At 49.8% G+C, this 26,478-nt stretch overlaps 1 protein-coding gene across 1 annotated transcript in view; it reads left to right on the top strand.

Annotated features, from left to right (window-relative positions):
• Positions 1 to 1,613: 1,613 nt before the first annotated feature.
• The window catches only part of LOC123771605 (uncharacterized), a 49,726-nt gene continuing 24,861 nt past the window's right edge, over positions 1,614 to 26,478 (top strand). The window contains exons 1-3 of the mRNA XM_045764191.2: positions 1,614 to 1,743; positions 12,142 to 12,334; positions 16,659 to 16,751. Coding sequence (XP_045620147.2) covers positions 12,144 to 12,334; positions 16,659 to 16,751 — 284 coding nt within the window. The 5' untranslated portion in view covers positions 1,614 to 1,743; positions 12,142 to 12,143. The remainder of the gene's footprint in view (positions 1,744 to 12,141; positions 12,335 to 16,658; positions 16,752 to 26,478) is intronic.

The raw sequence follows: 26,478 nt of genomic DNA, 5'->3' as shown, positions 1-26,478 counted from the left end.
TTGTCTGGGTTTACCACCGATGTGTTTGTCGTACATGAAAATCTTTATAGACCTCGTTTCCTTTCATGTTGAGTCTACCCGGCGGCTGTAGCTCTTGGGATCAGCATACTTCTTTTTCTGGAGGTATAGGGGTAAAACACGATTCACTGGGACCCGACTGAATAAACTGGCTAGTGGGCCTAGCTAGAGCTGGGTCAAGCAGGCATTGGAGGACTGGTATTCTTTTATAGGTCTTTGGGTTGCCACTCAGACCCAGACTACTACCTGGCAAGTGTGGAGACAAGCTCTCCACTCCTTACAAGCTTCTCAATGATTGTAACGACGGCTCCTTATATCGTCATACTCGCCCTTAGCTCTGTTCTAATATCTTACACACTACCGTGCTGAATGCTATGCTTGGTCCATGAGTGAACCAGATATTTTGTATCTTAATTATACAGATGAACAAATTTTAAATTCTCGTACAACTACCACGCAAAGACTAAACAAACACGTCAACAATGACAATAGTATACTCTTTAACAAGTACAAGTCCAGCAGGGAAGGTGAAGGCACTAAGTGTTGTTATTAGCTAGGGAGGTGATGGTAGACTGAGTCATTCTCAGTGAGTTGTTGGACGTGCTCCATTTACTGATTCATTCTCAGTGAACTCTGCCTCAGACAGTCTGCCATTCGTCGTGTCAAGGTCCAGAAGAGCCGATAGCTTGCTTCACGGTCGTCAGGTTCAGTAACCATCACTTAAAATGTTTGGCTGAATGATAATGTGGGTATTATTGTTATCACTGTTCAGTTCAAGTAGTTTTTTTTCGAGATATATACAAGAGTTACATTCTTGTAGAGCCACTAGTACGCGTAGCGTTTCGGGCAGGTCCCTGGAATACGATCCCCGCCGCGAAGAATCGTTGTTACAACCAAGTACACATTTTACTGTTGCGTTAAACAGAGGCTACAGTTAAGGAATTGCGCCAAGTAAATCCTCCCCGGCCAGGACACGAACCCATGACAAAGCGCTCGCGGAACGCCAGGCGAGTGTCTTACCACTACACCACAGACACTGGTGTTCTATTATATTGTTATAGACTATTGTTCTATTATACCTCAATTGAAAGTTGTTCCTGTCCATAGTGTCTTTTTCCCTAAAGGTATTTTGTATGCCGTGGTCATACCTCCTCTAGTCTTCCTTCACTGTACAGCTGTCGTGTTGGCAGGGTGGGGTGTACATATGTATTACAATACTATATGGATAGAGGGAGATAATATGTGGGTGGAGTGGTCTTGGGGTACCAGGCTGTGGTGGGTATGTGGGCCTGCGGGCCGCTCCAAGCAACAGCCTGGTGGACCAAACTCTCACAAGTCAAGCCTGGCCTCGGGCCGGGCTTGGGGAGTAGAAGAACTCCCAGAACCCCATCAACCAGGTATATATATATATATATATGACCGGTGGGTGCTGGTGACCTTTCACACGTAGGCTACTAAAATATATATTTACAAATCTATTTTCGTACAGCAACAGCATTCAGAAGAAAATAAAGAAGACATTTAAGAGAAAGTCTGTACCTTTCCCTTATCAGCTGACCGTTATCTTGCTTGTGCTTATCTGCTTAATGTTATCTAAACAGCTTCGGGAGCGAGACTATGGTGGTAATACTGAGTGTTGACACCAAGATGGCCGCCAACACACCGTAACGTCTCGTCGGGGCAGCTCACACAACACAGTAGAGTTTTGTCAAAGAACTTCCTAAGGTGAGTGAGTTTACCTGCTTCAATGGCCGTTGTGTTATATGGGATTGTTGTTAATTACGATTTTGGGTGACAACAATGAAAGTATATTGTGGTTTATGTTGATTTAATTATTTAATTAATAGTCTTAGTTACAACAGTAATGTTGGAAATGTAATGACGTCTCATGATAGCCGAGCCCAGGACTCTTGAGCCAGGCCCCGAGCTTGAGTGAGCTAAGAGCTTGAGCCAGGCCCCGAGCTTGAGTGAGCTAAGAGCTTGAGCCAGGCCCCGAGCTTGAGTGAGCTAAGAGCTTGAGCCAGGCCCCGAGCTTGAGTGAGCTAAGAGCTTGAGCCAGGCCCCGAGCTTGAGTGAGCTAAGAGCTTGAGCCAGGCCCCGAGCTTGAGTGAGCTAAGAGCTTGAGCCAGGCCCCGAGCATGAGTGAACTAAGAGCTTGAGCCAGGCCCCGAGCTTGAGTGAACTAAGAGCTTGAGCCAGGCCCCGAGCATGAGTGAACTAAGAGCTTGAGCCAGGCCCCGAGCATGAGTGAACTAAGAGCTTGAGCCAGGCCCCGAGCATGAGTGAACTAAGAGCTTGAGTGAGCTAAGAGCTTGAGCCAGGCCCCGAGCTTGAGTGAACTAAGAGCTTGAGCCAGGCCCCGAGCTTGAGTGAACTAAGAGCTTGAGCCAGGCCCCGAGCTTGAGTGAACTAAGAGCTTGAGCCAGGCCCCGAGCTTGAGTGAACTAAGAGCTTGAGCCAGGCCCCGAGCTTGAGTGAACTAAGAGCTTGAGCCAGGCCCCGAGCATGAGTGAACTAAGAGCTTGAGCCAGGCCCGGAGCTTGAGTGAACTAAGAGCTTGAGCCAGGCCCCGAGCTTGAGTGAACTAAGAGCTGGAGCCAGGCCCGGAGCTTGAGCCAGGCCCCGAGCTTGAGTGAACTAAGAGCTTGAGCCAGGCCCCGAGCTTGAGTGAACTAAGAGCTTGAGCCAGGCCCCGAGCATGAGAGAGTTAAGAGCTTGAGTGAGACCCGGAGCTAAGGAGCGGGGCAAGTAGCACGGGCTATGGTGATCCCGTAGTGGACTTACCTGGCACAGGAGCGGGGCAAGTAGCACGGGCTATGGTGAGCCCGTAGTGGACTTACCTGGCACAGGAGCGGGGCAAGTAGCACGGGCTATGGTGAGCCCGTAGTGGACTTACCTGGCACAGGAGCGGGGCAAGTAGCACGGGCTATGGTGAGCCCGTAGTGGACTTACCTGGCACAGGAGCGGGGCAAGTAGCACGGGCTATGGTGAGCCCGTAGTGGACTTACCTGGCACAGGAGCGGGGCAAGTAGCACGGGCTATGGTGAGCCCGTAGTGGACTGACCCGCCACAGGAGCGCGGCTGTGACTGCCGACACTATCCTTGCTGGTTACGTTGACATTCTCAAGTGATTGGTAGAAACATTGGCATCACACATTTGTTATAGTCTGAGAAGTCATTAATGTAATGACTAATTTAATTAATATAATTACAGTGATTCAGTAATAGTGAATATGATTGTAAGTACCAGGGGAGCCGGTCGGCCGAGCGGAGAGAACACTGAACTTGTGATCCTGTGATCCCGGGATCGATCCCAGGCGCTGGCGAGAAACAATGGACAGAGTTTCTTTCACCCTATGCCCCTGTTACCTAGCAGTAAAATAGGTACCTGGGTGTTAGTCAGCTGTCACGGGCGGCTTCTTGGGGGTGGAGGCCTGGTCGAGGACCGGGCCGCGGGGACACTAAAGCCCCGAAATCATCTCAAGATAACCTCAAGATAAGATAACCATTAGTGATTTTGGTGATTAGTAGCCGAGACATTAATGAGGCAGGAGGCTACATGTTGGTAGCAACTGTGTTTACAAAGAGATCTTCCCTTCGACAAGAAAGTTCTAAATTCCTTGAATCTTTCAAGGAATAAATAATTGTACATGTGCAGACGATGAGTCACAATAACGAGGCTGATGATATGATGACCAAAACCACTCATCAGAAGATGAGCAGACGACGACGTTTCTCCATTAACAAGTCGTGTGTTTATGTCTTACACTCACGACTTGTTGATGGTCCGCGACGGACCGAAACGCTGTCGTCTCTCCATCTTCTGAAGTGTCGTTTGGTCACCAATTGTATAGTGATTCAAGCTGTATCTTATACAGTGACTCACTGCATCTTGTACAGTGACTCACTGCATCTTGTACAGTGACTCAAGCTGTATCTTATACAGTGACTCAAGCTGCATCTTGTACAGTGACTCACTGCATCTTGTACAGTGACTCACTGCATCTTGTACAGTGACTCAAGCTGTATCTTATACAGTGACTCAAGCTGCATCTTGTACAGTGACTCACTGCATCTTGTACAGTGACTCAAGCTGTATCTTATACAGTGACTCAAGCTGCATCTTGTACAGTGACTCACTGCATCTTGTACAGTGACTCAAGCTGCATCTTGTACAGTGACTCAAGCTGCATCTTGTACAGTGACTCACTGCATCTTGTACAGTGACTCAAGCTGCATCTTGTACAGTGACTCACTGCATCTTGTACAGTGACTCAAGCTGTATCTTATACAGTGACTCAAGCTGCATCTTGTACAGCGACTCAAGCTGCATCTTGTACAGTGACTCAAGCTGCATCTTGTACAGTGACTCAAGCTGCATCTTGTACAGTGACTCAAGCTGCATCTTGTACAGTGACTCAAGCTGCATCTTGTACAGTGACTCATGCTGCATCTTGTACAGTGACTCACTGCATCTTGTACAGTGACTCAAGCTGCATCTTGTACAGTGACTCACTGCATCTTGTACAGTGACTCACTGCATCTTGTACAGTGATTCACTGCATTTTGTACAGTGACTCAAGCTGCATCTTGTACAGTGACTCAAGCTGCATCTTGTACAGTGACTCAAGCTGCATCTTGTACAGTGACTCATGCTGCATCTTGTACAGTGACTCACTGCATCTTGTACAGTGACTCAAGCTGCATCTTGTACAGTGACTCACTGCATCTTGTACAGTGACTCACTGCATCTTGTACAGTGACTCACTGCAACTTGTATAGTGACTCACTGCATCTTGTACAGTGACTCACTGCAACTTGTACAGTGACTCACTGCGTCTTGTACAGTGACTCACTGCAACTTGTACATTGACTCACTGCATCTTGTACAGTGACTCACTGCATCTTGTACAGTGACTCACTGCAACTTGTACAGTGACTCACTGCGTCTTGTACAGTGACTCACTGCAACTTGTACAGTGACTCACTGCATCTTGTACAGTGACTCACTGCATCTTGTGCAGTAACTCACTGCATCTTGTACAGTGACTCACTGCATCTTGTGCAGTGACTCACTGCATCTTGTATAGTGACTCACTGCATCTTGTACAGTGACTCACTGCATCTTGTACAGTGACTCACTGCACCTTGTATAGTGACTCACTGCATCGTGTACAGTGACTCACTGCATCTTGTACAGTGACTGCATCTTGTACAGTGACTCTGCATCTTGTACAGTGACTCACTGCATCTTGTACAGTGACTCACTGCATCTTGTACAGTGACTCACTGCATCTTGTACAGTGACTCACTGCGACTTGTACAGTGACTCACTGCAACTTGTACAGTGACTCACTGCAACTTGTACAGTGACTCACTGCATCTTGTACAGTGACTCACTGCATCTTGTACAGTGACTCAAGCTGCATCTTGTACAGTGACTCAAGCTGCATCTTGTACAGTGACTCACTGCATCTTGTACAGTGACTCACTGCATCTTGTACAGTGACTCAAGCTGCATCTTGTACAGTGACTCAAGCTGCATCTTGTACAGTGACTCAAGCTGCATCTTGTACAGTGACTCACTGCATCTTGTACAGTGACTCACTGCATCTTGTACAGTGACTCAAGCTGCATCTTGTACAGTGACTCACTGCATCTTGTACAGTGACTCAAGCTGCATCTTGTACAGTGACTCACTGCATCTTGTACAGTGACTCACTGCATCTTGTACAGTGACTCACTGCATCTTGTACAGTGACTCACTGCATCTTGTACAGTGACTCACTGCATCTTGCATAGTGACTCACTGCATCTTGTATAGTGACTCACTGCATCTTGTACAGTGACTCACTGCATCTTGTACAGTGACTCACTGCATCTTGTACAGTGACTCACTGCATCTTCTACAGTGACTCACTGCATCTTACACAGTGACTCACTGCATCTTGTACAGTGACTCACTGCATCTTGTACAGTGACTCACTGCATCTTGTACAGTGACTCATGCTGCATCTTGTACAGTGACTCACTGCATCTTGTACAGTGACTCAAGCCGCATCTTGTACAGTGACTCAAGCTGCATCTTGTACAGTGACTCACTGCATCTTGTACAGTGACTCACTGCATCTTGTACAGTGACTCAAGCTGCATCTTGTACAGTGACTCAAGCTGCATCTTGTACAGTGACTCAAGCTGCATCTTGTACAGTGACTCACTGCATCTTGTACAGTGACTCAAGCTGCATCTTGTACAGTGACTCACTGCATCTTGTACAGTGACTCAAGCTGCATCTTGTACAGTGACTCACTGCATCTTGTACAGTGACTCACTGCATCTTGTACAGTGACTCACTGCATCTTGTACAGTGACTCACTGCATCTTGTACAGTGACTCACTGCATCTTGTATAGTGACTCACTGCATCTTGTATAGTGACTCACTGCATCTTGTACAGTGACTCACTGCATCTTGTACAGTGACTCACTGCATCTTGTACAGTGACTCACTGCATCTTGTACAGTGACTCACTGCATCTTGTACAGTGACTCACTGCATCTTACACAGTGACTCACTGCATCTTGTACAGTGACTCACTGCATCTTGTACAGTGACTCACTGCATCTTGTACAGTGACTCATGCTGCATCTTGTACAGTGACTCACTGCATCTTGTACAGTGACTCAAGCTGCATCTTGTACAGTGACTCACTGCATCTTGTACAGTGACTCACTGCATTTTGCACAGTGACTCACTGCATCTTGTACAGTGACTCAAGCTGCATCTTGTACAGTGACTCAAGCTGCATCTTGTACAGTGACTCAAGCTGCATCTTGTACAGTGACTCACTGCATCTTGTACAGTGACTCAAGCTGCATCTTGTACAGTGACTAACTGCATCTTGTACAGTGACTCACTGCATCTTGTACAGTGACTCACTAATCCTTGTACAGTGACTAAATGCATCTTGTACAGTGACTCATTGCATCTTGTACAGTGACTCACTGCATCTTGTACAGTGACTCACTGCATCTTGTACAGTGACTCACTGCATCTTACACAGTGACTCACTGCATCTTGTACAGTGACTCACTGCATCTTGTACAGTGACTCACTGCATCTTGTACAGTGACTCATGCTGCATCTTGTACAGTGACTCACTGCATCTTGTACAGTGACTCAAGCTGCATCTTGTACAGTGACTCACTGCATCTTGTACAGTGACTCACTGCATTTTGCACAGTGACTCACTGCATCTTGTACAGTGACTCAAGCTGCATCTTGTACAGTGACTCAAGCTGCATCTTGTACAGTGACTCAAGCTGCATCTTGTACAGTGACTCACTGCATCTTGTACAGTGACTCACTGCATCTTGTACAGTGACTCACTGCATCTTGTACAGTGACTCAAGCTGCATCTTGTACAGTGACTCACTGCATCTTGTACAGTGACTCACTGCATCTTGTACAGTGACTCACTGCATCTTGTACAGTGACTCACTGCATCTTGTATAGTGACTCACTGCATCTTGTATAGTGACTCACTGCATCTTGTACAGTGACTCACTGCATCTTGTACAGTGACTCACTGCATCTTGTACAGTGACTCACTGCATCTTGTACAGTGACTCACTGCATCTTACACAGTGACTCACTGCATCTTGTACAGTGACTCACTGCATCTTGTACAGTGACTCACTGCATCTTGTACAGTGACTCATGCTGCATCTTGTACAGTGACTCACTGCATCTTGTACAGTGACTCAAGCTGCATCTTGTACAGTGACTCACTGCATCTTGTACAGTGACTCACTGCATTTTGTACAGTGACTCACTGCATCTTGTACAGTGACTCAAGCTGCATCTTGTACAGTGACTAACTGCATCTTGTACAGTGACTCACTGCATCTTGTACAGTGACTCACTGCATCTTGTACAGTGACTCACTGCATCTTGTACAGTGACTCACTGCATCTTGTACAGGAAACAGCGAAATCAGTCAAGTACAGGCGACTGGAAGGTCGATACCTCTTTGTTCCCATAGCGTCTGAGACGCATGGCCCCTGGGGCAAGAGTGCCTTGGGATTTTTCAAGGAATTGGGTTCCAAGCTCATTGACGTCACCAGAGACCCAAGAGCTGCCAGTTTTTTGTTTCAGCGCCTCAGTGTGGCGATCCAGAGGGAAAACGCTTGCTGCATCCTCGGTTCCTGTCCGGAAGCGGAGGAGCTTCAAGAGATCCACAACCTTTAAGCATTCTTTGTATCAACCAATGTATATCTTGTAACCTTTAAATACATAATAAAGCAAACAAAAAATCAAAAGGGAAGGGGGTGGTAGGAGAAAAGCACACAGAAACAGTATTGGAGGGGACCTAAACATTCCCTCTAATGCGTTATGTGTGGTTTCCTCCGAGGCTAAGGGTCCTCCTTCTTCCAGCCAGAGGTGGTACTCCCTTCCCTATATATATATATATATACATACATATATATATATATATATATATATATATATATATATATATATATATATATATATATATATATATATATATATATATGTCGTACCTAGTAGCCAGAACGCACTTCTCAGCCTACTATGCAAGGCCCGATTTGCCTAATAAGCAAAGTTTTCATGAATTAATTGTTTTTCGAGTACCTAACCTACCTAACCTAACCTAACTTTTTCGGCTACCAAACCTAACCTAACCTATAAAGATAGGCTTGGTTAGGTTAGGTAGGGTTGGTTAGGTTCGGTCATATATCTATGTTAAATTTAATTCCAATAAAAAAAATTGACCTCATAAATAATGAAATGGGTAGCTTTATCATTTCTTAAGAAAAAAATTAGAGAAAATATATTAATTCAGGAAAACTTGGCTTATTAGGCAAATTTGGCCTTGCATAGTAGGCTGAGAAGTGCGTTCTGGCTACTAGGTACGACATATATATATATATATATATATATATATATATATATATATATATATATATATATATATATATATATATATATATATATATATATATATATATATATATATATATATATATATATATATGTTTTGGAGAACTCCTATTTCAATTAAGCCCTGATGCTAAGAAAATAGTTAGAGGGATAGAAGCCCTAAACCAGAAAATAATAAATACAGAATATGCGGTCATATTCAATGAAACATGTTTGAAAGAAAACCTGCTGCCAGTATACACCAATATAAACCCACATGACCCAGCAGTCCGCAATACAGAGTTTACCTATAGGTATAGGCAAGAGCTCATTCGGCATCAACTAAACAAGAAGAAGGAAGCCCTCCAAACCTTTACAGAGCAAGCTGAGCATCTGTTAAACAAATGGACCCAGTACGACATCCCTATCCAACTCAAGCAAACCATCAACAGTGAACTATTTAACCTGAAACAACAACATAAAACTCTTGTAGAAACAAAGACACTCCGTAAGTTAACATCCCTAAACGGTGGACAGCTAAAAATCCCTCGTCCTAAAGATGGCTACTTTAACCTGACTTCTTATGATCTTACCCAGGACCTCTTAAATCTTGGTCTAAATTGTCAATTCTTATCTAAACCAAAGATGCATCAAAAACGCCTGGAAATCGAAATGCTTCTGGACGATATCCATAAGCTAGAAGACAACAAAAAAGTCATCACCACTGACACACTTCAAGCTGAACTACTTGCAGAAGCAGGGAAAAAACGAGGAACATATTCATCTACAATCTTAACCCCACGACTCAAAGAAGCAGCGAAACAACTAAAAAATCTGAAAGACGTAACAATAAGAAAAGCCGATAAAACAGCAGCATATGTATTGATTCCTACCCATGAATACATGAACAAAATTAGCGACATCCTAAGTGACGACTCCAAATTTCAACGAATCACGAGGAACCCCGTAGAAGACCTTAAGCGGAAAGTAAACAAAACAATTACAGCAATCAACGCAAAGAAAGGTAGTGTGCATTTCAATAAACTTCAAGGCGACTATGGCTTAGGATATGCCTACGGCAATGTTAAGACGCATAAACCAGGTAACCCACTACGCCCTATAATCAGCCAAATACCAACCCCAACTTATCACCTGGCAAAGAAACTCAATGAACTCCTAACTCCATACACTCCAAGTAAGTTTAGTCTACAATCATCAGCAGATTTCCTAGAATTGATCAAATCTACCCAGCCCGATGGAATCATCGCTTCCCTGGACGTTGAATCCCTTTTTACCAACGTCCCAGTCGACACAACCATAGGAATGATACTGGACAGAGTATACAGAGACGAGAGCACCCCCAAATTAGACATACCTGAGCCACACTTGAAAAGTCTTCTCGAAGCATGTACAAAGGAAGCCCCTTTCATCAGTCCACAAGGAGACATGTATTTACAAATAGACGGAGTAGCAATGGGCTCCCCCTTAGGAGTTTTATTTGCTAATTTTTATATGGGAACCATCGAAGATAGGGTCTTCAGTAGCAGACAAAAACCAACTGTATACTGCCGTTATGTAGATGACATATTCGTAATAGTAAAAGACTCAGATGAACTAATTGACCTAAAAAGACACCTAGAGAGAGAGTCAGTACTCCGATTTACACATGAAAATAGTGAAAATAACAGTCTGCCATTCTTGGATGTACTAATAACAAAAACAGGAACCTCTTTAAGCACCAACGTATATACCAAGCCCACCAACATAGGATTATGCCTGAACGGTAGAAGTGAGTGCCCCCAAAGATACAAAGCCAGTGTTCTCAATGCTTATATTCGTCGAGCGCTTACCCACTGCTCTGAATGGAGCAACGTGAGTAGAGAGTTTGAAAGAGTAACTCAGGTATTGGTGAACAACGGATATAGCAACGCGGAAATAAACGCTGCTATAAGAAGACACTTGGACCGTTGGTATAATTCAGAACCTAGAACAGAAACCACAACACCCCCAATAAAATTATATTACAAATCAACCATGCACAGTGAACATATAAAAGAGGAAAGAATAATGAAAGAAATAATCCGTAAAGGAGTAAAAAGCACTACTCCTAACCAAAACATAAACCTGATAATATTCTACAAAACCAAGAAGACTTCCGAACTCCTTATCAAAAACAGCCCGAAGCCGACGGAGAACCCTCTACAGCAGTCAAGCGTTGTATACATGTACACTTGCCCCCACGAAGGATGTAACCTTCAATGTAAGTACATAGGTATGACGTCGACCAAGCTGACGAGGCGTTTGACATGCCATCTTCAATCTGGTGCCCCTAGGAATCACATGAGACAAGCCCATGACATTACTCTAACAAGAGAAATGTTGAACAAGAATACTTGCATAATAGACAAAACCCAAGATTCAAGAAGATTACAAATTCTTGAGGCAATTCACATAAGAATAGAGCGACCTACCATGAACACCCAAATCACGGAACTATTTACTCTACCCACCATGAGAGTAAGGACAAGACAAGAACATATCGATGCCAACACAGAAGACAATGTCCAACATAACAGGCCAATTACACTGGATTAATCTTTGTGTTTAGATAGGAGATGCCTCGTATGGGCCAATAAGCCTTCTGCAGCCACTATGTTTATCCCTTATGTATCCCCCCATGTTTTCACCTTCATTATATTATCACCTGACCTAATGCGGGTATAAAATCAACTAGTATTGTAAGATCTGTTCACTTGAGAATGAACCATGGAGGTTCGAAACGTCGTGCAAATTATACAAATAAGTGTAATACACTCTATAGTAAATCACTTCTTTTCTTCACCTTAAAAGTACGAAAATGAGTTTTGGAGAACTCCTATTTCAAATAAGCCCTGATGCTAAGAAAATAGTTCGAGGGATAGAAGCCCTAAACCAGAAAATAATAAATACAGAATATGCGGTCATATTCAATGAAACATATATATATATATATATATATATATATATATATATATATATATATATATATATATATATATATATATATATATATATATATATATATATATATATATATATATAATATGTATATATTTTTTAAAATGTTTTCCTATGAAATGATAAAGCTCTCCATTATATTATATATTGTTGTTAATGTGAGGTACAACCATTAATGTTGTAGAGATGGTGGTGCGTGCGGGCGTGCTGCCGCCCGTGGTGGTGCTGGTGCTGTACGTGGTGGAGGTGGGGCTGGTGGTGGCGTGCGCCGCCCTCCACCTCCGGCGGGGCACGGACGCCTCCACCCTGTACGGCGGCCTTACTCTGGCCATCTTCTGCCTCGCCGGCTGGGTCACCAACGGCTTCAACTTCTACCGGTCAGTATACCCTTCAGATACTGGAGTATGTTGACCACACTAGAAGGTGAAGGGACGGCGACGTTTCGGTCCGTCCTGGAGCCAGATTCACGAAAGCACTTACACAAATACTTACGAACGTGTACATCTTTCCTCAATCTTTATCGGCTTTGGTTACATTTATTAAACAGTTTACAAGCATGAAAACTTGCCAATCAACTGTTGTTATTGTTATAAACAGCCTCCTGGTGCTTCGGAGCTCATTAACTGTTTAATAATTGTAAACAAAGCCGCCAAAGATTGAGAAAAAATGTACACGTTCGTAAGTGCTTTCGTGAATCTGGCCCCTGGATCATTCTCAAGTCCAGAGAACGGACTTGAGAATGGCCCACGACGGACCGAAACGTCGTCGTCCCTTCACCTTCTAGTGTGTGGTCTGGTCAACATACTTCAGCCACGTTATTGTGACTCCTCGCCTGCAAATACTGGAGTATCTTGTTGTTCCGTGTTCGTGTTATGTCTTGTGAACCTCTTTATTGTGTTTGAACATTGATTTGGGTACGCTAATGTATAGAGATAGGTTGTTGCGGAGAACAGGACAGCTATAATCAGTGTTGGATACGCTAATGTATAGAGATAGGTTGTTGCGGAGAACAGGACAGCTATAATCAGTGTTGGATACGCTAATGTATATAAATAGGTTGTTGCGGAGAACAGGACAGCTATAATCAGTGTTGGATACGCTAATGTATATAAATAGGTTGTTGCGGAGAACAGGAAAGCTATAATCAGTGTTGGATACGCTAATGTATATAAATAGGTTGTTGCGGAGAACAGGACAGCTATAATCAGTGTTGGATACGCTAATGTATATAAATAGGTTGTTGCGGAAAACAGGACAGCTATAATCAGTGTTGGATGCGTGATATCTGGCTGAATTCACCAAAATTTATGAATATATACAATGTGCATCTATTGCCACATTTTTTTTATTAATCTGCACAAATAATTGATCTATAAATGAATAAAAATAAATTGTGATTTGTGGCAGTGAGAGACTTGAAACAGTTATGGTATTAATGTGTGTACAACCTGTCCTCTTACAACCTGTCTTCTTACAACCTTTCCTCCTACAACCTGTCCTCCTACAACCTGTCCTCCTACAACCTGTCCTCCTACAACCTGTCCTCCTACAACCTGTCCTCCTACAACCTGTCCTCCTACAACCTGTCCTCCTACAACCTGTCCTCTTACAACCTGTCCTCTTACAACCTGCCCTCTTACAACCTGTCCTCTTACAACCTGTCTTCTTACAACCTGTCTTCTTACAACCTGTCCTCCTACAACCTGTCCTCCTACAACCTGCCCTCTTACAACCTGTCCTCTTACAACCTGCCCTCTTACAACCTGTCCTCTTACAACCTGTCCTCTTACAACCTGCCCTCTTACAACCTGTCCTCTTACAACCTGTCTTCTTACAACCTGTCTTCTTACAACCTGTCCTCCTACAACCTGTCCTCCTACAACCTGTCCTCTTACAACCTGTCCTCTTACAACCTGTCCTCTTACAACCTGTCTTCTTACAACCTGTCTTCTTACAACCTGTCTTCTTACAACCTGTCCTCCTACAACCTGTCCTCCTACAACCTATCCTCCTACAACCTGTCCTCCTACAACCTGTCCTCTTACAACCTGTCCTCCTACAACCTGTCCTCCTACAACCTGCCCTCTTACAACCTGTCCTCCTACAACCTATCCTCCTACAACCTGTCCTCCTACAACCTGTCCTCTTACAACCTGTCCTCTTACAACCTGTCCTCCTGCAACCTGCCCTCTTACAACCTGTCCTCCTACAACCTGTCCTCTTACAACCTGTCCTCTTACAACCTGTCCTCCTACAACCTGTCCTCTTACAACCTGTCCTCCTACAACCTGTCCTCCTACAAAGAACGTCGCTTTTCGCACGTAGGCGACACATAAGGCCAAAAATCGTCGTACTAGAAAATGGAAGCGGCTGGCGAAAGGGACTTACTGTCCCGTTTTCTGTTTTAGGTCCTCCGGCAGGTTAGGAGAGACTACTTTAAATTGTCCGTTTACTTTAGGAGGACGATGCTGGAAACTCAACCAGGAGACAGTTTGTGAGCGAGATGACCATTCAAGCCTCGTTATTGTGCACCCCATACTTATGCTGTGAGCGGTAGTTTATTGTGCACCCCATACTCATGCTGTGAGTGGTAGTTTATTGTGCACCCCATACTCATGCTGTGAGCGGTAGTTTATTGTGCACCCCATACTCATCCTGTGAGCGGTAGTTTATTGTGCACCCCATACTCGTCCTGTGAGCAGTAGTTTATTGTGCACCCCATACTCCTGCTGTGAGCGGTAGTTTATTGTGCACCCCATACTCCAGCTGTGAGCGGTAGTTTATTGTGCACCCCATACTCATCCTGTGAGCGGTAGCGCAAAAGCATTGCAGAGGGCACAAAAGGTCTTTATCAGACCTCATCTTAGATTATTACATAAACAATTTCATCTATCCTTCACACCTTATAGTTACAATGTCAGCTAGTTACAGAGAAAGTGCTATTACAAGAGCTACATATTTACAGTAAGTCATCATACATTAATGGTAGGTCTTATCGTTAATACATAATAGTTTGACCAATGGGGATATTACAGAGTCATAGGGGAGCTTCTGTTTATTATTAGTCCTCACAATACACTATTTGTTTCTGAATCTCATATGTCGTTCATCTACTGGAAGCAAAATGTGGATACAGTGCAAGGATTTCAGGTAATTTATCCATGGTAATAAGATAGGTTGCCATATCATACAGAGTGAGCTTAGATTTATCTCTAAATGGCTCAATTTTACTACAATCCAAGATATAGTGTTCGAGTGTGTGTCCCTGTCTTTGTCCACACACTTTACACTTTACTTCATCTAGATCCCTATACAAGCCCAACTGCCAGAGATACTTGTAGCCAAGTCTTATACGAGCTGTGACAACATCTGTTAGTCTACTGACTTTGTTACTTGCCCCATACACATGTTTTACTTCACACATTTCATTGTGATAAACAATGGACCTGCTAGTTCCAGTTTGCACTGTTCTACTTTCTTCAAATCCATCCCGGAGTTCTTGTCTAATGACACTTTTAAGGGACCTATTTGATAACTCAAGATTCCGTTCAATACTGTCTTTATTTACTGCAGCCTTAGCAAGGGCGTCAACTTTGTCATGTTCCTGCAGGCCAATGTGAGAAGGAATCCACAACATTTTTATATTTACCCTCTTGCTAAGTATTCTTATATATATACGTCTAGCTTCCAAGACAAGCACGTTATTACTTGATTGCAAACTGATTATTGCTCGTAGTGAGGAAAGGGAGTCACTGAGTTTACCTCAGTCCAAGACAATGTTTAGGACTAAAGTATACATGTTTGGTTGATAAGTTATTGTGGTGATCTTAAGCTTTAATAAGTAGTTGGTGGGTCATGATAACCCTCCCACCGTTGGTGGGCCATGATAACCCTCCCACCGTTGGTGGGCCATGATAACCCTCCCACCGTTGGTGGGCCATGATAACCCTCCCACCGTTGGTGGGCCATGATAACCCTCCCACTGTTGGTGGGCCATGATGACCCTCCCACTGTTGGTGGGCCATGATAACCCTCCCACCGTTGGTGGGCCATGATAACCCTCCCACCGTTGGTGGGCCATGATAACCCTCCCACCGTTGGTGGGCCATGATAACCCTCCCACCGTTGGTGGGCCTTAAGCCCAACAGCAACCTCCCCAAAATTACTAACGGTCGGACGTTTAACTTTCCTGTAGTCAACTACAGTAGGCAGTGTGGCAGTATTTGCTCCAACTCTTGTCAGAGAGAAGGTTGAGACGCGTCCTGAAGGAGCGGGAAGCCGTTCAGGACGACCACAGACCGCTAGGGGTTACTGGCATCACAATTGGAATCAATAAAATAATGTCAATGTTGTTTTTGCTGTCAAGGACATGTATGTATGTATATATGTACATGTGCATGTAATATTAACAATTTTGTAACTAGGCTCACGAGACTGTCACGGGACGCTGCCTTAATCCACTGAGCTACGACGTGGTAAAAAAATTGCAACAGGAAGTTCTCCTTCCCTTACTCGGATCATGCAGCCTCTCCGAGACACAAACGTAGCTCAGTCGATTAAGGCATCGTCTGGGATCCTCTCGAATGCAGGTTCGAACCCTCATCACGGCCCTTGTGGATTTGTTCATTTGATGCATCACGCTATTGTGATTTTTGTGTGTAACAAATAATTGATGCAACTAATATTGATATTTATCCTCAGACATGAACGACGGAGAATGTCTCAGATCTCCAGACTCAAGTGGTCGTGGAAGGTGTTCGCTCTCGTCCTCCCCAGCCAAGCCCTCCTGGGATGGTAGGTCCCCTGTCTACTGCTAGTCCAGCCCTCCTGGGATGGTAGGTACTCCTGTCTACTGCTAGTCCAGCCCTCCTGGGATGGTAGGTCCACTGTCTACTGCTAGTCCAGCCCTCCTGGGATGGTAGGTCCCCTGTCTACTGCTAGTCCAGCCCTCCTGGGATGGAAGGTCCCCTGTCTACTGCTAGTCCAGCCCTCCTGGGATGGTAGGTCCCCTGTCTACTGCTAGTCCAGCCCTCCTGGGATGGTAGGTCCCCTGTCTACTGCTAGTCCAGCCCTCCTGGGATGGTAGGTCCACTGTCTACTGCTAGTCCAGCCCTCCTGGGATGGTAGGTCCCCTGTCTACTGCTAGTCCAGCCCTCCTGGGATGGTAGGTCCCCTGTCTACTGCTAGTCCAGCCCTCCTGGGATGGTAGGTCCCCTGTCTACTGCTAGTCCAGCCCTCCTGGGATGGTAGGTCCCCTGTCTACTGCTAGTCCAGCCCTCCTGGGATGGTAGGTCCCCTGTCTACTGCTAGTCCAGCCCTCCTGGGATGGTAGGTCTCCTGTCTACTGCTAGTCCAGCCCTCCTGGGATGGTAGGTCCCCTGTCTACTGCTAGTCCAGCCCTCCTGGGATGGTAGGTCCCCTGTCTACTGCTAGTCCAGCCCTCCTGGGATGGTAGGTCCCCTGTCTACTGCTAGTCCAGCCCTCCTGGGATGGTAGGTCCCGTCTACTGCTAGTACAGCCCTCCTGGGATGGTAGGTCCCCTGTCTACTGCTAGTCCAGCCCTCCTGGGATGGTAGGTCCCCTGTCTACTGCTAGTCCAGCCCTCCTGGGATGGTAGGTACTCCTGTCTACTGCTAGTCCAGCCCTCCTGGGATGGTAGGTCCCCTGTCTACTGCTAGTCCAGCCCTCCTGGGATGGTAGGTACTCCTGTCTACTGCTAGTCCAGCCCTCCTGGGATGGTAGGTCCCCTGTCTACTGCTAGTCCAGCCCTCCTGGGATGGTAGGTCCCCTGTCTACTGCTAGTCCAGCCCTCCTGGGATGGTAGGTCCCCTGTCTACTGCTAGTCCAGCCCTCCTGGGATGGTAGGTCCCCTGTCTACTGCTAGTCCAGCCCTCCTGGGATGGTAGGTCCCCTGTCTACTGCTAGTCCAGCCCTCCTGGGATGGTAGGTACTCCTGTCTACTGCTAGTCCAGCCCTCCTGGGATGGTAGGTCCCCTGTCTACTGCTAGTCCAGCCCTCCTGGGATGGTAGGTCCCCTGTCTACTGCTAGTCCAGCCCTCCTGGGATGGTAGGTACTCCTGTCTACTGCTAGTCCAGCCCTCCTGGGATGGTAGGTCCCCTGTCTACTGCTAGTCCAGCCCTCCTGGGATGGTAGGTCCCCTGTCTACTGCTAGTCCAGCCCTCCTGGGATGGTAGGTCTCCTGTCTACTGCTAGTCCAGCCCTCCTGGGATGGTAGGTCCCCTGTCTACTGCTAGTCCAGCCCTCCTGGGATGGTAGGTCTCCTGTCTACTGCTAGTCCAGCCCTCCTGGGATGGTAGGTCCCTTGTCTACTGCTAGTCCAGCCCTCCTGGGATGGTAGGTCCCCTGTCTACTGCTAGTCCAGCCCTCCTGGGATGGTAGGTCTCCTGTCTACTGCTAGTCCAGCCCTCCTGGGATGGTAGGTCCCCTGTCTACTGCTAGTCCAGCCCTCCTGGGATGGTAGGTCTCCTGTCTACTGCTAGTCCAGCCCTCCTGGGATGGTAGGTCCCCTGTCTACTGCTAGTCCAGCCCTCCTGGGATGGTAGGTCCCCTGTCTACTGCTAGTCCAGCCCTCCTGGGATGGTAGGTCCCCTGTCTACTGCTAGTCCAGCCCTCCTGGGATGGTAGGTCCCCTGTCTACTGCTAGTCCAGCCCTCCTGGGATGGTAGGTCTCCTGTCTACTGCTAGTCCAGCCCTCCTGGGATGGTAGGTCCCCTGTCTACTGCTAGTCCAGCCCTCCTGGGATGGTAGGTCTCCTGTCTACTGCTAGTCCAGCCCTCCTGGGATGGTAGGTCCCCTGTCTACTGCTAGTCCAGCCCTCCTGGGATGGTAGGTCCCCTGTCTACTGCTAGTCCAGCCCTCCTGGGATGGTAGGTCCCCTGTCTACTGCTAGTCCAGCCCTCCTGGGATGGTAGGTCCCCTGTCTACTGCTAGTCCAGCCCTCCTGGGATGGTAGGTCTCCTGTCTACTGCTAGTCCAGCCCTCCTGGGATGGTAGGTACTCCTGTCTACTGCTAGTCCAGCCCTCCTGGGATGGTAGGTCCCCTGTCTACTGCTAGTCCAGCCCTCCTGGGATGGTAGGTCTCCTGTCTACTGCTAGTCCAGCCCTCCTGGGATGGTAGGTCCCCTGTCTACTGCTAGTCCAGCCCTCCTGGGATAGTAGGTCCCCTGTCTACTGCTAGTCCAGCCCTCCTGGGATGGTAGGTACTCCTGTCTACTGCTAGTCCAGCCCTCCTGGGATGGTAGGTCCCCTGTCTACTGCTAGTCCAGCCCTCCTGGGATGGTAGGTCCCCTGTCTACTGCTAGTCTGCTACCCTCTTGTTCCCAGAGGTTCATCTTCAAAGCTTACCGCGGGCCATCGCCCTTCTCGACAACCCTAACCTAACCTGCCACATACCACACCCGGTCTCGTAGCCTATTATGCTTAACTCTAGAGACCTCCATGCTTAGACCTAGAGGCCCATGCTTAACACTCCAAGCATACACACCTGTACAACTCTACACTTGCATTACATACACTTTCAACACTCTCCCTTACTTGCACTTTAACATACACACCTGCAAACATGCCACACATACCTGCACACCTGCTCACATACTCACCCTATCCTAACCATACACTACATTAAACACTCACTGTGACTAGAACCACACGAGCAGGGGGGGGGGGGAGCACCTCTCACCCCTTGAGACGGATCCCTCGCGCCCAGCTGGACCAGCTGGCCCAGATGGCCACAGCTGGCCCAGGTGGCCATAGCTGGCTCTCCTGGCCCAGGTGGCCACAGCTGGCTCTCCTGGCCCAGGTGGCCACAGCTGGCTCACCTGGCCCAGGTGGTCACAGCTGGCTCACCTGGCCCAGGTGTGGCGCACGGTTCTAGTCACATATTTCACTACTACAGGACGACCAACCTCGCAGACAGGACGACCAACCTCGCAGACAGGACGACCAACCTCGCAGACAGGACGACCAACCTCGCAGACAGGACGACCAACCTCGCAGACAGGACGACCAACCTCGCAGACAGGACGACCAACCTCGCAGACAGGAAGACCAACCTCGCAGACAGGAAGACCAACCTCGCAGACAGGACGACCAACCTCGCAGACAGGACGACCAACCTCGCAGACAGGAAGACCAACCTCGCAGACAGGACGACCAACCTCGCAGACAGGACGACCAACCTCGCAGACAGGAAGACCAACCTCGCAGACAGGAAGACCAACCTCGCAGACAGGACGACCAACCTCGCAGACAGGAAGACCAACCTCGCAGACAGGACGACCAACCTCGCAGACAGGAAGATCAACCTCGCAGACAGGAAGACCAACCTCGCAGACAGGACGACCAACCTCGCAGACAGGAAGACCAACCTCGCAGACAGGACGACCAACCTCGCAGACAGGACGACCAACCTCGCAGACAGGACGACCAACCTCGCAGACAGGACGACCAACCTCGCAGACAGGAAGACCAACCTCGCAGACAGGACGACCAACCTCGCAGACAGGAAGACCAACCTCGCAGACAGGAAGACCAACCTCACAGACAGGACGACCAACCTCGCAGACAGGACGACCAACCTCGCAGACAGGACGACCAACCTCGCAGACAGGACGACCAACCTCGCAGACAGGACGACCAACCTCGCAGACAGGACGACCAACCTCGCAGACAGGAAGACCAACCTCGCAGACAGGAAGACCAACCTCGCAGACAGGAAGACCAACCTCGCAGACAGGACGACCAACCTCGCAGACAGGACGACCAACCTCGCAGAACAGGACGACCAACCTTCGCAGACAGGCCGACCAACCTCGGCAGGACAGGACGACCAACCTCGCAGGACAGGACGACCAACCTCGCAGGACAGGAAGACCAACCTCGCAGACAGGAAGACAACCTCGCAGACAGGACGGACCAACCTCTGCAGACAGGAAGACCAACCTCGCCAGACAGGACGACCAACCTCGCAGGACAGAAGACGACCAACCTCGCAGACAGACAGACGACCCAACCTCGCAGACAGGACGGACCAACCTCAGCAGACAGGACGACCAACCTCGCAGGACAGGACGACCAACCTCGCAGACAGGAAAAGACCAACTCGCAGCCAGGACGACCAACCTCGCAGACAGGAACGACCAACCTCGCAGACAGGGACGACCCAACCTCGCAGAACAGGAAGACAACCTCGCAGACAGGAAGACAAACCTCGCAGACAGGACGACAACCTCGCAGACAGGACGACCAACCTCGCAGACAGGAAGACCAACCTCGCAGACAGGAAGACCAACCTCGCAGACAGGAAGAACCAACCTCGCAGACAGGACGACCAACCTCGCAGACAGGACGACCAACCTCGCAGACAGGGACGACCAACCTCGCAGACAGGACGAACCAACCTCGCAGACAGGACGACCAACTCGCAGACAGGAAGACACCTCGCAGACAGGAAGACCAACCTCGCAGACAGGAAGACAACTCGCAGGACAGGACGCCCACCTCGCAGACAGGACGACCAACCTCGCAGACAGGAAGACCAACCTCGCAGACAGGACGACCAACCTCGCAGACAGGAAGACCAACCTCGCAGACAGGACGACCAACCTCGCAGACAGGACGACCAACCTCGCAGACAGGAAGACCAACCTCGCAGACAGGAAGACCAACCTCGCAGACAGGACGACCAACCTCGCAGACAGGACGACCAACCTCGCAGACAGGACGACCAACCTCGCAGACAGGACGACCAACCTCGCAGACAGGACGACCAACCTCGCAGACAGGAAGACCAACCTCGCAGACAGGAAGACCAACCTCGCAGACAGGACGACCAACCTCGCAGACAGGACGACCAACCTCGCAGACAGGACGACCAACCTCGCAGACAGGAAGACCAACCTCGCAGACAGGAAGACCAACCTCGCAGACAGGACGACCAACCTCGCAGACAGGAAGACCAACCTCGCAGACAGGACGACCAACCTCGCAGACAGGACGACCAACCTCGCAGACAGGACGACCAACCTCGCAGACAGGACGACCAACCTCGCAGACAGGAAGACCAACCTCGCAGACAGGACGACCAACCTCGCAGACAGGACGACCAACCTCGCAGACAGGAAGACCAACCTCAGCAGGACAGGACGACCAACCTCGCAGACAGGACGACCAACCTCGCAGACAGGACGACCAACCTCGCAGACAGGACGACCAACCTCGCAGACAGGGACGACCAACCTCGCAGACAGGACGACCAACCTCGCAGACAGGAAGACCAACCTCGCAGACAGGGACGAACCAACCATCGCAGACAGGAAGACCAACCTCGCAGACAGGACGACCAACCTCGCAGACAGGACGACCAACCTCGCAGACAGGAAGACCAACCTCGCAGACAGGAAGACCAACCTCGCAGACAGGAAGACCAACCTCGCAGACAGGAAGACCAACCTCGCAGACAGGAAGACCAACCTCGCAGACAGGAAGACCAACCTCGCAGACAGGACGACCAACCTCGCAGACAGGACGACCAACCTCGCAGACAGGACGACCAACCTCGCAGACAGGACGACCAACCTCGCAGACAGGACGACCACCTCGCAGACAGGACGACCAACCTCGCAGACAGGACGGACCAACCTCGCAGACAGGACAGACCAACCTCGCAGACAGGAAGACCAACCTCGCAGACAGGACGACCAACCTCGCAGACAGGACGACCAACCTCGCAGACAGGACGACCAACCTCGCAGACAGGAAGGACCAACCTCGCAGACAGAAGACCAACCTCGCAGACAGGACGACCAACCTCGCAGACAGGACGACCAACCTCGCAGACAGGAAGACCAACCTCGCAGACAGAACGACCAACCTCGCAGACAGGAAGACCAACCTCGCAGACAGGACGACCAACCTCGCAGACAGGACGACCAACCTCGCAGACAGGAAGACCCAACCTCGCAGACAGGACGACCAACCTCGCAGACAGGACGACCAACCTCGCAGACAGGACGACCAACCTCGCAGACAGGAAGACCAACCTCGCAGACAGGAAGACCAACCTCGCAGGACAGGACGACCAACCTCGCAGACAGGAAGACCAACCTCGCAGACAGGACGACCAACCTCGCAGACAGGAAGACCAACCTCGCAGACAGGGACGACCAACCTCGCAGAACAGGAAGACCAACCTCGCAGACAGGACGACCAACCTCGCAGACAGGACGACCAACCTCGCAGACAGGACGACCAACCTCGCAGACAGGACGACCAACCTCGCAGACAGGACGACCAACCTCGCAGACAGGAAGACCAACCTCGCAGACAGGGACGACCAACCTCGCAGACAGGAAGACCAACCTCGCAGACAGGAAGACCAACCTCGCAGACAGGACGACCAACCTCGCAGACAGGAAGACCAACCTCGCAGACAGGACGACCAACCTCGCAGACAGGAAGACCAACCTCGCAGGACAGGAAGACCACCTCGCAGACAGGACGACCAACCTCGCAGACAGGAAGACCAACCTCGCAGACAGGACGACCAACCTCGCAGACAGGACGACCAACCTCGCAGACAGGACGACCAACCTCGCAGACAGGACGACCAACCTCGCAGACAGGAAGACCAACCTCGCAGACAGGACGACCAACCTCGCAGACAGGAAGACCAACCTCGCAGACAGGAAGACCAACCTCACAGACAGGACGACCAACCTCGCAGACAGGACGACCAACCTCGCAGACAGGACGACCAACCTCGCAGACAGGACGACCAACCTCGCAGACAGGACGACCAACCTCGCAGACAGGACGACCAACCTCGCAGACAGGAAGACCAACCTCGCAGACAGGAAGACCAACCTCGCAGACAGGAAGACCAACCTCGCAGACAGGACGACCAACCTCGCAGACAGGACGACCAACCTCGCAGACAGGACGACCAACCTCGCAGACAGGAAGACCAACCTCGCAGACAGGAAGACCAACCTCGCAGACAGGACGACCAACCTCGCAGACAGGAAGACCAACCTCGCAGACAGGAAGACCAACCTCGCAGACAGGACGACCAACCTCGCAGACAGGAAGACCAACCTCGCAGACAGGACGACCAACCTCGCAGACAGGACGACCAACCTCGCAGACAGGACGACCAACCTCGCAGACAGGACGACCAACCTCGCAGACAGGACGACCAACCTCGCAGACAGGAAGACCAACCTCGCAGACAGGAAGACCAACCTCGCAGACAGGACGACCAACCTCGCAGACAGGACGACCAACCTCGCAGACAGGACGACCAACCTCGCAGACAGGAAGACCAACCTCGCAGACAGGAAGACCAACCTCGCAGACAGGACGACCAACCTCGCAGACAGGACGACCAACCTCGCAGACAGGAAGACCAACCTCGCAGACAGGAAGACCAACCTCGCAGACAGGAAGACCAACCTCGCAGACAGGACGACCAACCTCGCAGACAGGACGACCAACCTCGCAGACAGGACGACCAACCTCGCAGACAGGACGACCAACCTCGCAGACAGGAAGACCAACCTCGCAGACAGGAAGACCAACCTCGCAGACAGGAAGACCAACCTCGCAGACAGGACGACCAACCTCGCAGACAGGAAGACCAACCTCGCAGACAGGACGACCAACCTCGCAGACAGGAAGACCAACCTCGCAGACAGGACGACCAACCTCGCAGACAGGACGACCAACCTCGCAGACAGGACGACCAACCTCGCAGACAGGACGACCAACCTCGCAGACAGGACGACCAACCTCGCAGACAGGACGACCAACCTCGCAGACAGGACGACCAACCTCGCAGACAGGACGACCAACCTCGCAGACAGGACGACCAACCTCGCAGACAGGACGACCAACCTCGCAGACAGGAAGACCAACCTCGCAGACAGGAAGACCAATCTCGCAGACAGGAAGACCAACCTCGCAGACAGGACGACCAACCTCGCAGACAGGACGACCAACCTCGCAGACAGGACGACCAACCTCGCAGACAGGACGACCAACCTCGCAGACAGGAAGACCAACCTCGCAGACAGGAAGACCAACCTCGCAGACAGGAAGACCAACCTCGCAGACAGGACGACCAACCTCGCAGACAGGACGACCAACCTCGCAGACAGGACGACCAACCTCGCAGACAGGACGACCAACCTCGCAGACAGGACGACCAACCTCGCAGACAGGAAGACCAACCTCGCAGACAGGAAGACCAACCTCGCAGACAGGAAGACCAACCTCGCAGACAGGACGACCAACCTCGCAGACAGGACGACCAACCTCGCAGACAGGACGACCAACCTCGCAGACAGGACGACCAACCTCGCAGACAGGACGACCAACCTCGCAGACAGGAAGACCAACCTCGCAGACAGGACGACCAACCTCGCAGACAGGACGACCAACCTCGCAGACAGGACGACCAACCTCGCAGACAGGACGACCAACCTCGCAGACAGGAAGACCAACCTCGCAGACAGGAAGACCAACCTCGCAGACAGGAAGACCAACCTCGCAGACAGGACGACCAACCTCGCAGACAGGAAGACCAACCTCGCAGACAGGAAGACCAACCTCGCAGACAGGACGACCAACCTCGCAGACAGGAAGACCAACCTCGCAGACAGGAAGACCAACCTCGCAGACAGGACGACCAACCTCGCAGACAGGACGACCAACCTCGCAGACAGGAAGACCAACCTCGCAGACAGGAAGACCAACCTCGCAGACAGGAAGACCAACCTCGCAGACAGGACGACCAACCTCGCAGACAGGACGACCAACCTCGCAGACAGGAAGACCAACCTCGCAGACAGGAAGACCAACCTCGCAGACAGGAAGACCAACCTCGCAGACAGGACGACCAACCTCGCAGACAGGACGACCAACCTCGCAGACAGGACGACCAACCTCGCAGACAGGAAGACCAACCTCGCAGACAGGACGACCAACCTCGCAGACAGGACGACCAACCTCGCAGACAGGACGACCAACCTCGCAGACAGGACGACCAACCTCGCAGACAGGACGACCAACCTCGCAGACAGGAAGACCAACCTCGCAGACAGGAAGACCAACCTCGCAGACAGGACGACCAACCTCGCAGACAGGACGACCAACCTCGCAGACAGGAAGACCAACCTCGCAGACAGGAAGACCAACCTCGCAGACAGGAAGACCAACCTCGCAGACAGGACGACCAACCTCGCAGACAGGACGACCAACCTCGCAGACAGGACGACCAACCTCGCAGACAGGACGACCAACCTCGCAGACAGGACGACCAACCTCGCAGACAGGAAGACCAACCTCGCAGACAGGAAGACCAACCTCGCAGACAGGAAGACCAACCTCGCAGACAGGAAGACCAACCTCGCAGACAGGAAGACCAACCTCGCAGACAGGACGACCAACCTCGCAGACAGGACGACCAACCTCGCAGACAGGAAGACCAACCTCGCAGACAGG

The sequence above is a fragment of the Procambarus clarkii genome, chromosome 75 (genome assembly GCF_040958095.1).
Source record: "Procambarus clarkii isolate CNS0578487 chromosome 75, FALCON_Pclarkii_2.0, whole genome shotgun sequence".
Classification (NCBI taxonomy): domain Eukaryota; kingdom Metazoa; phylum Arthropoda; class Malacostraca; order Decapoda; family Cambaridae; genus Procambarus; species Procambarus clarkii.
This window is presented reverse-complemented; position numbering and strand designations above follow the sequence as displayed.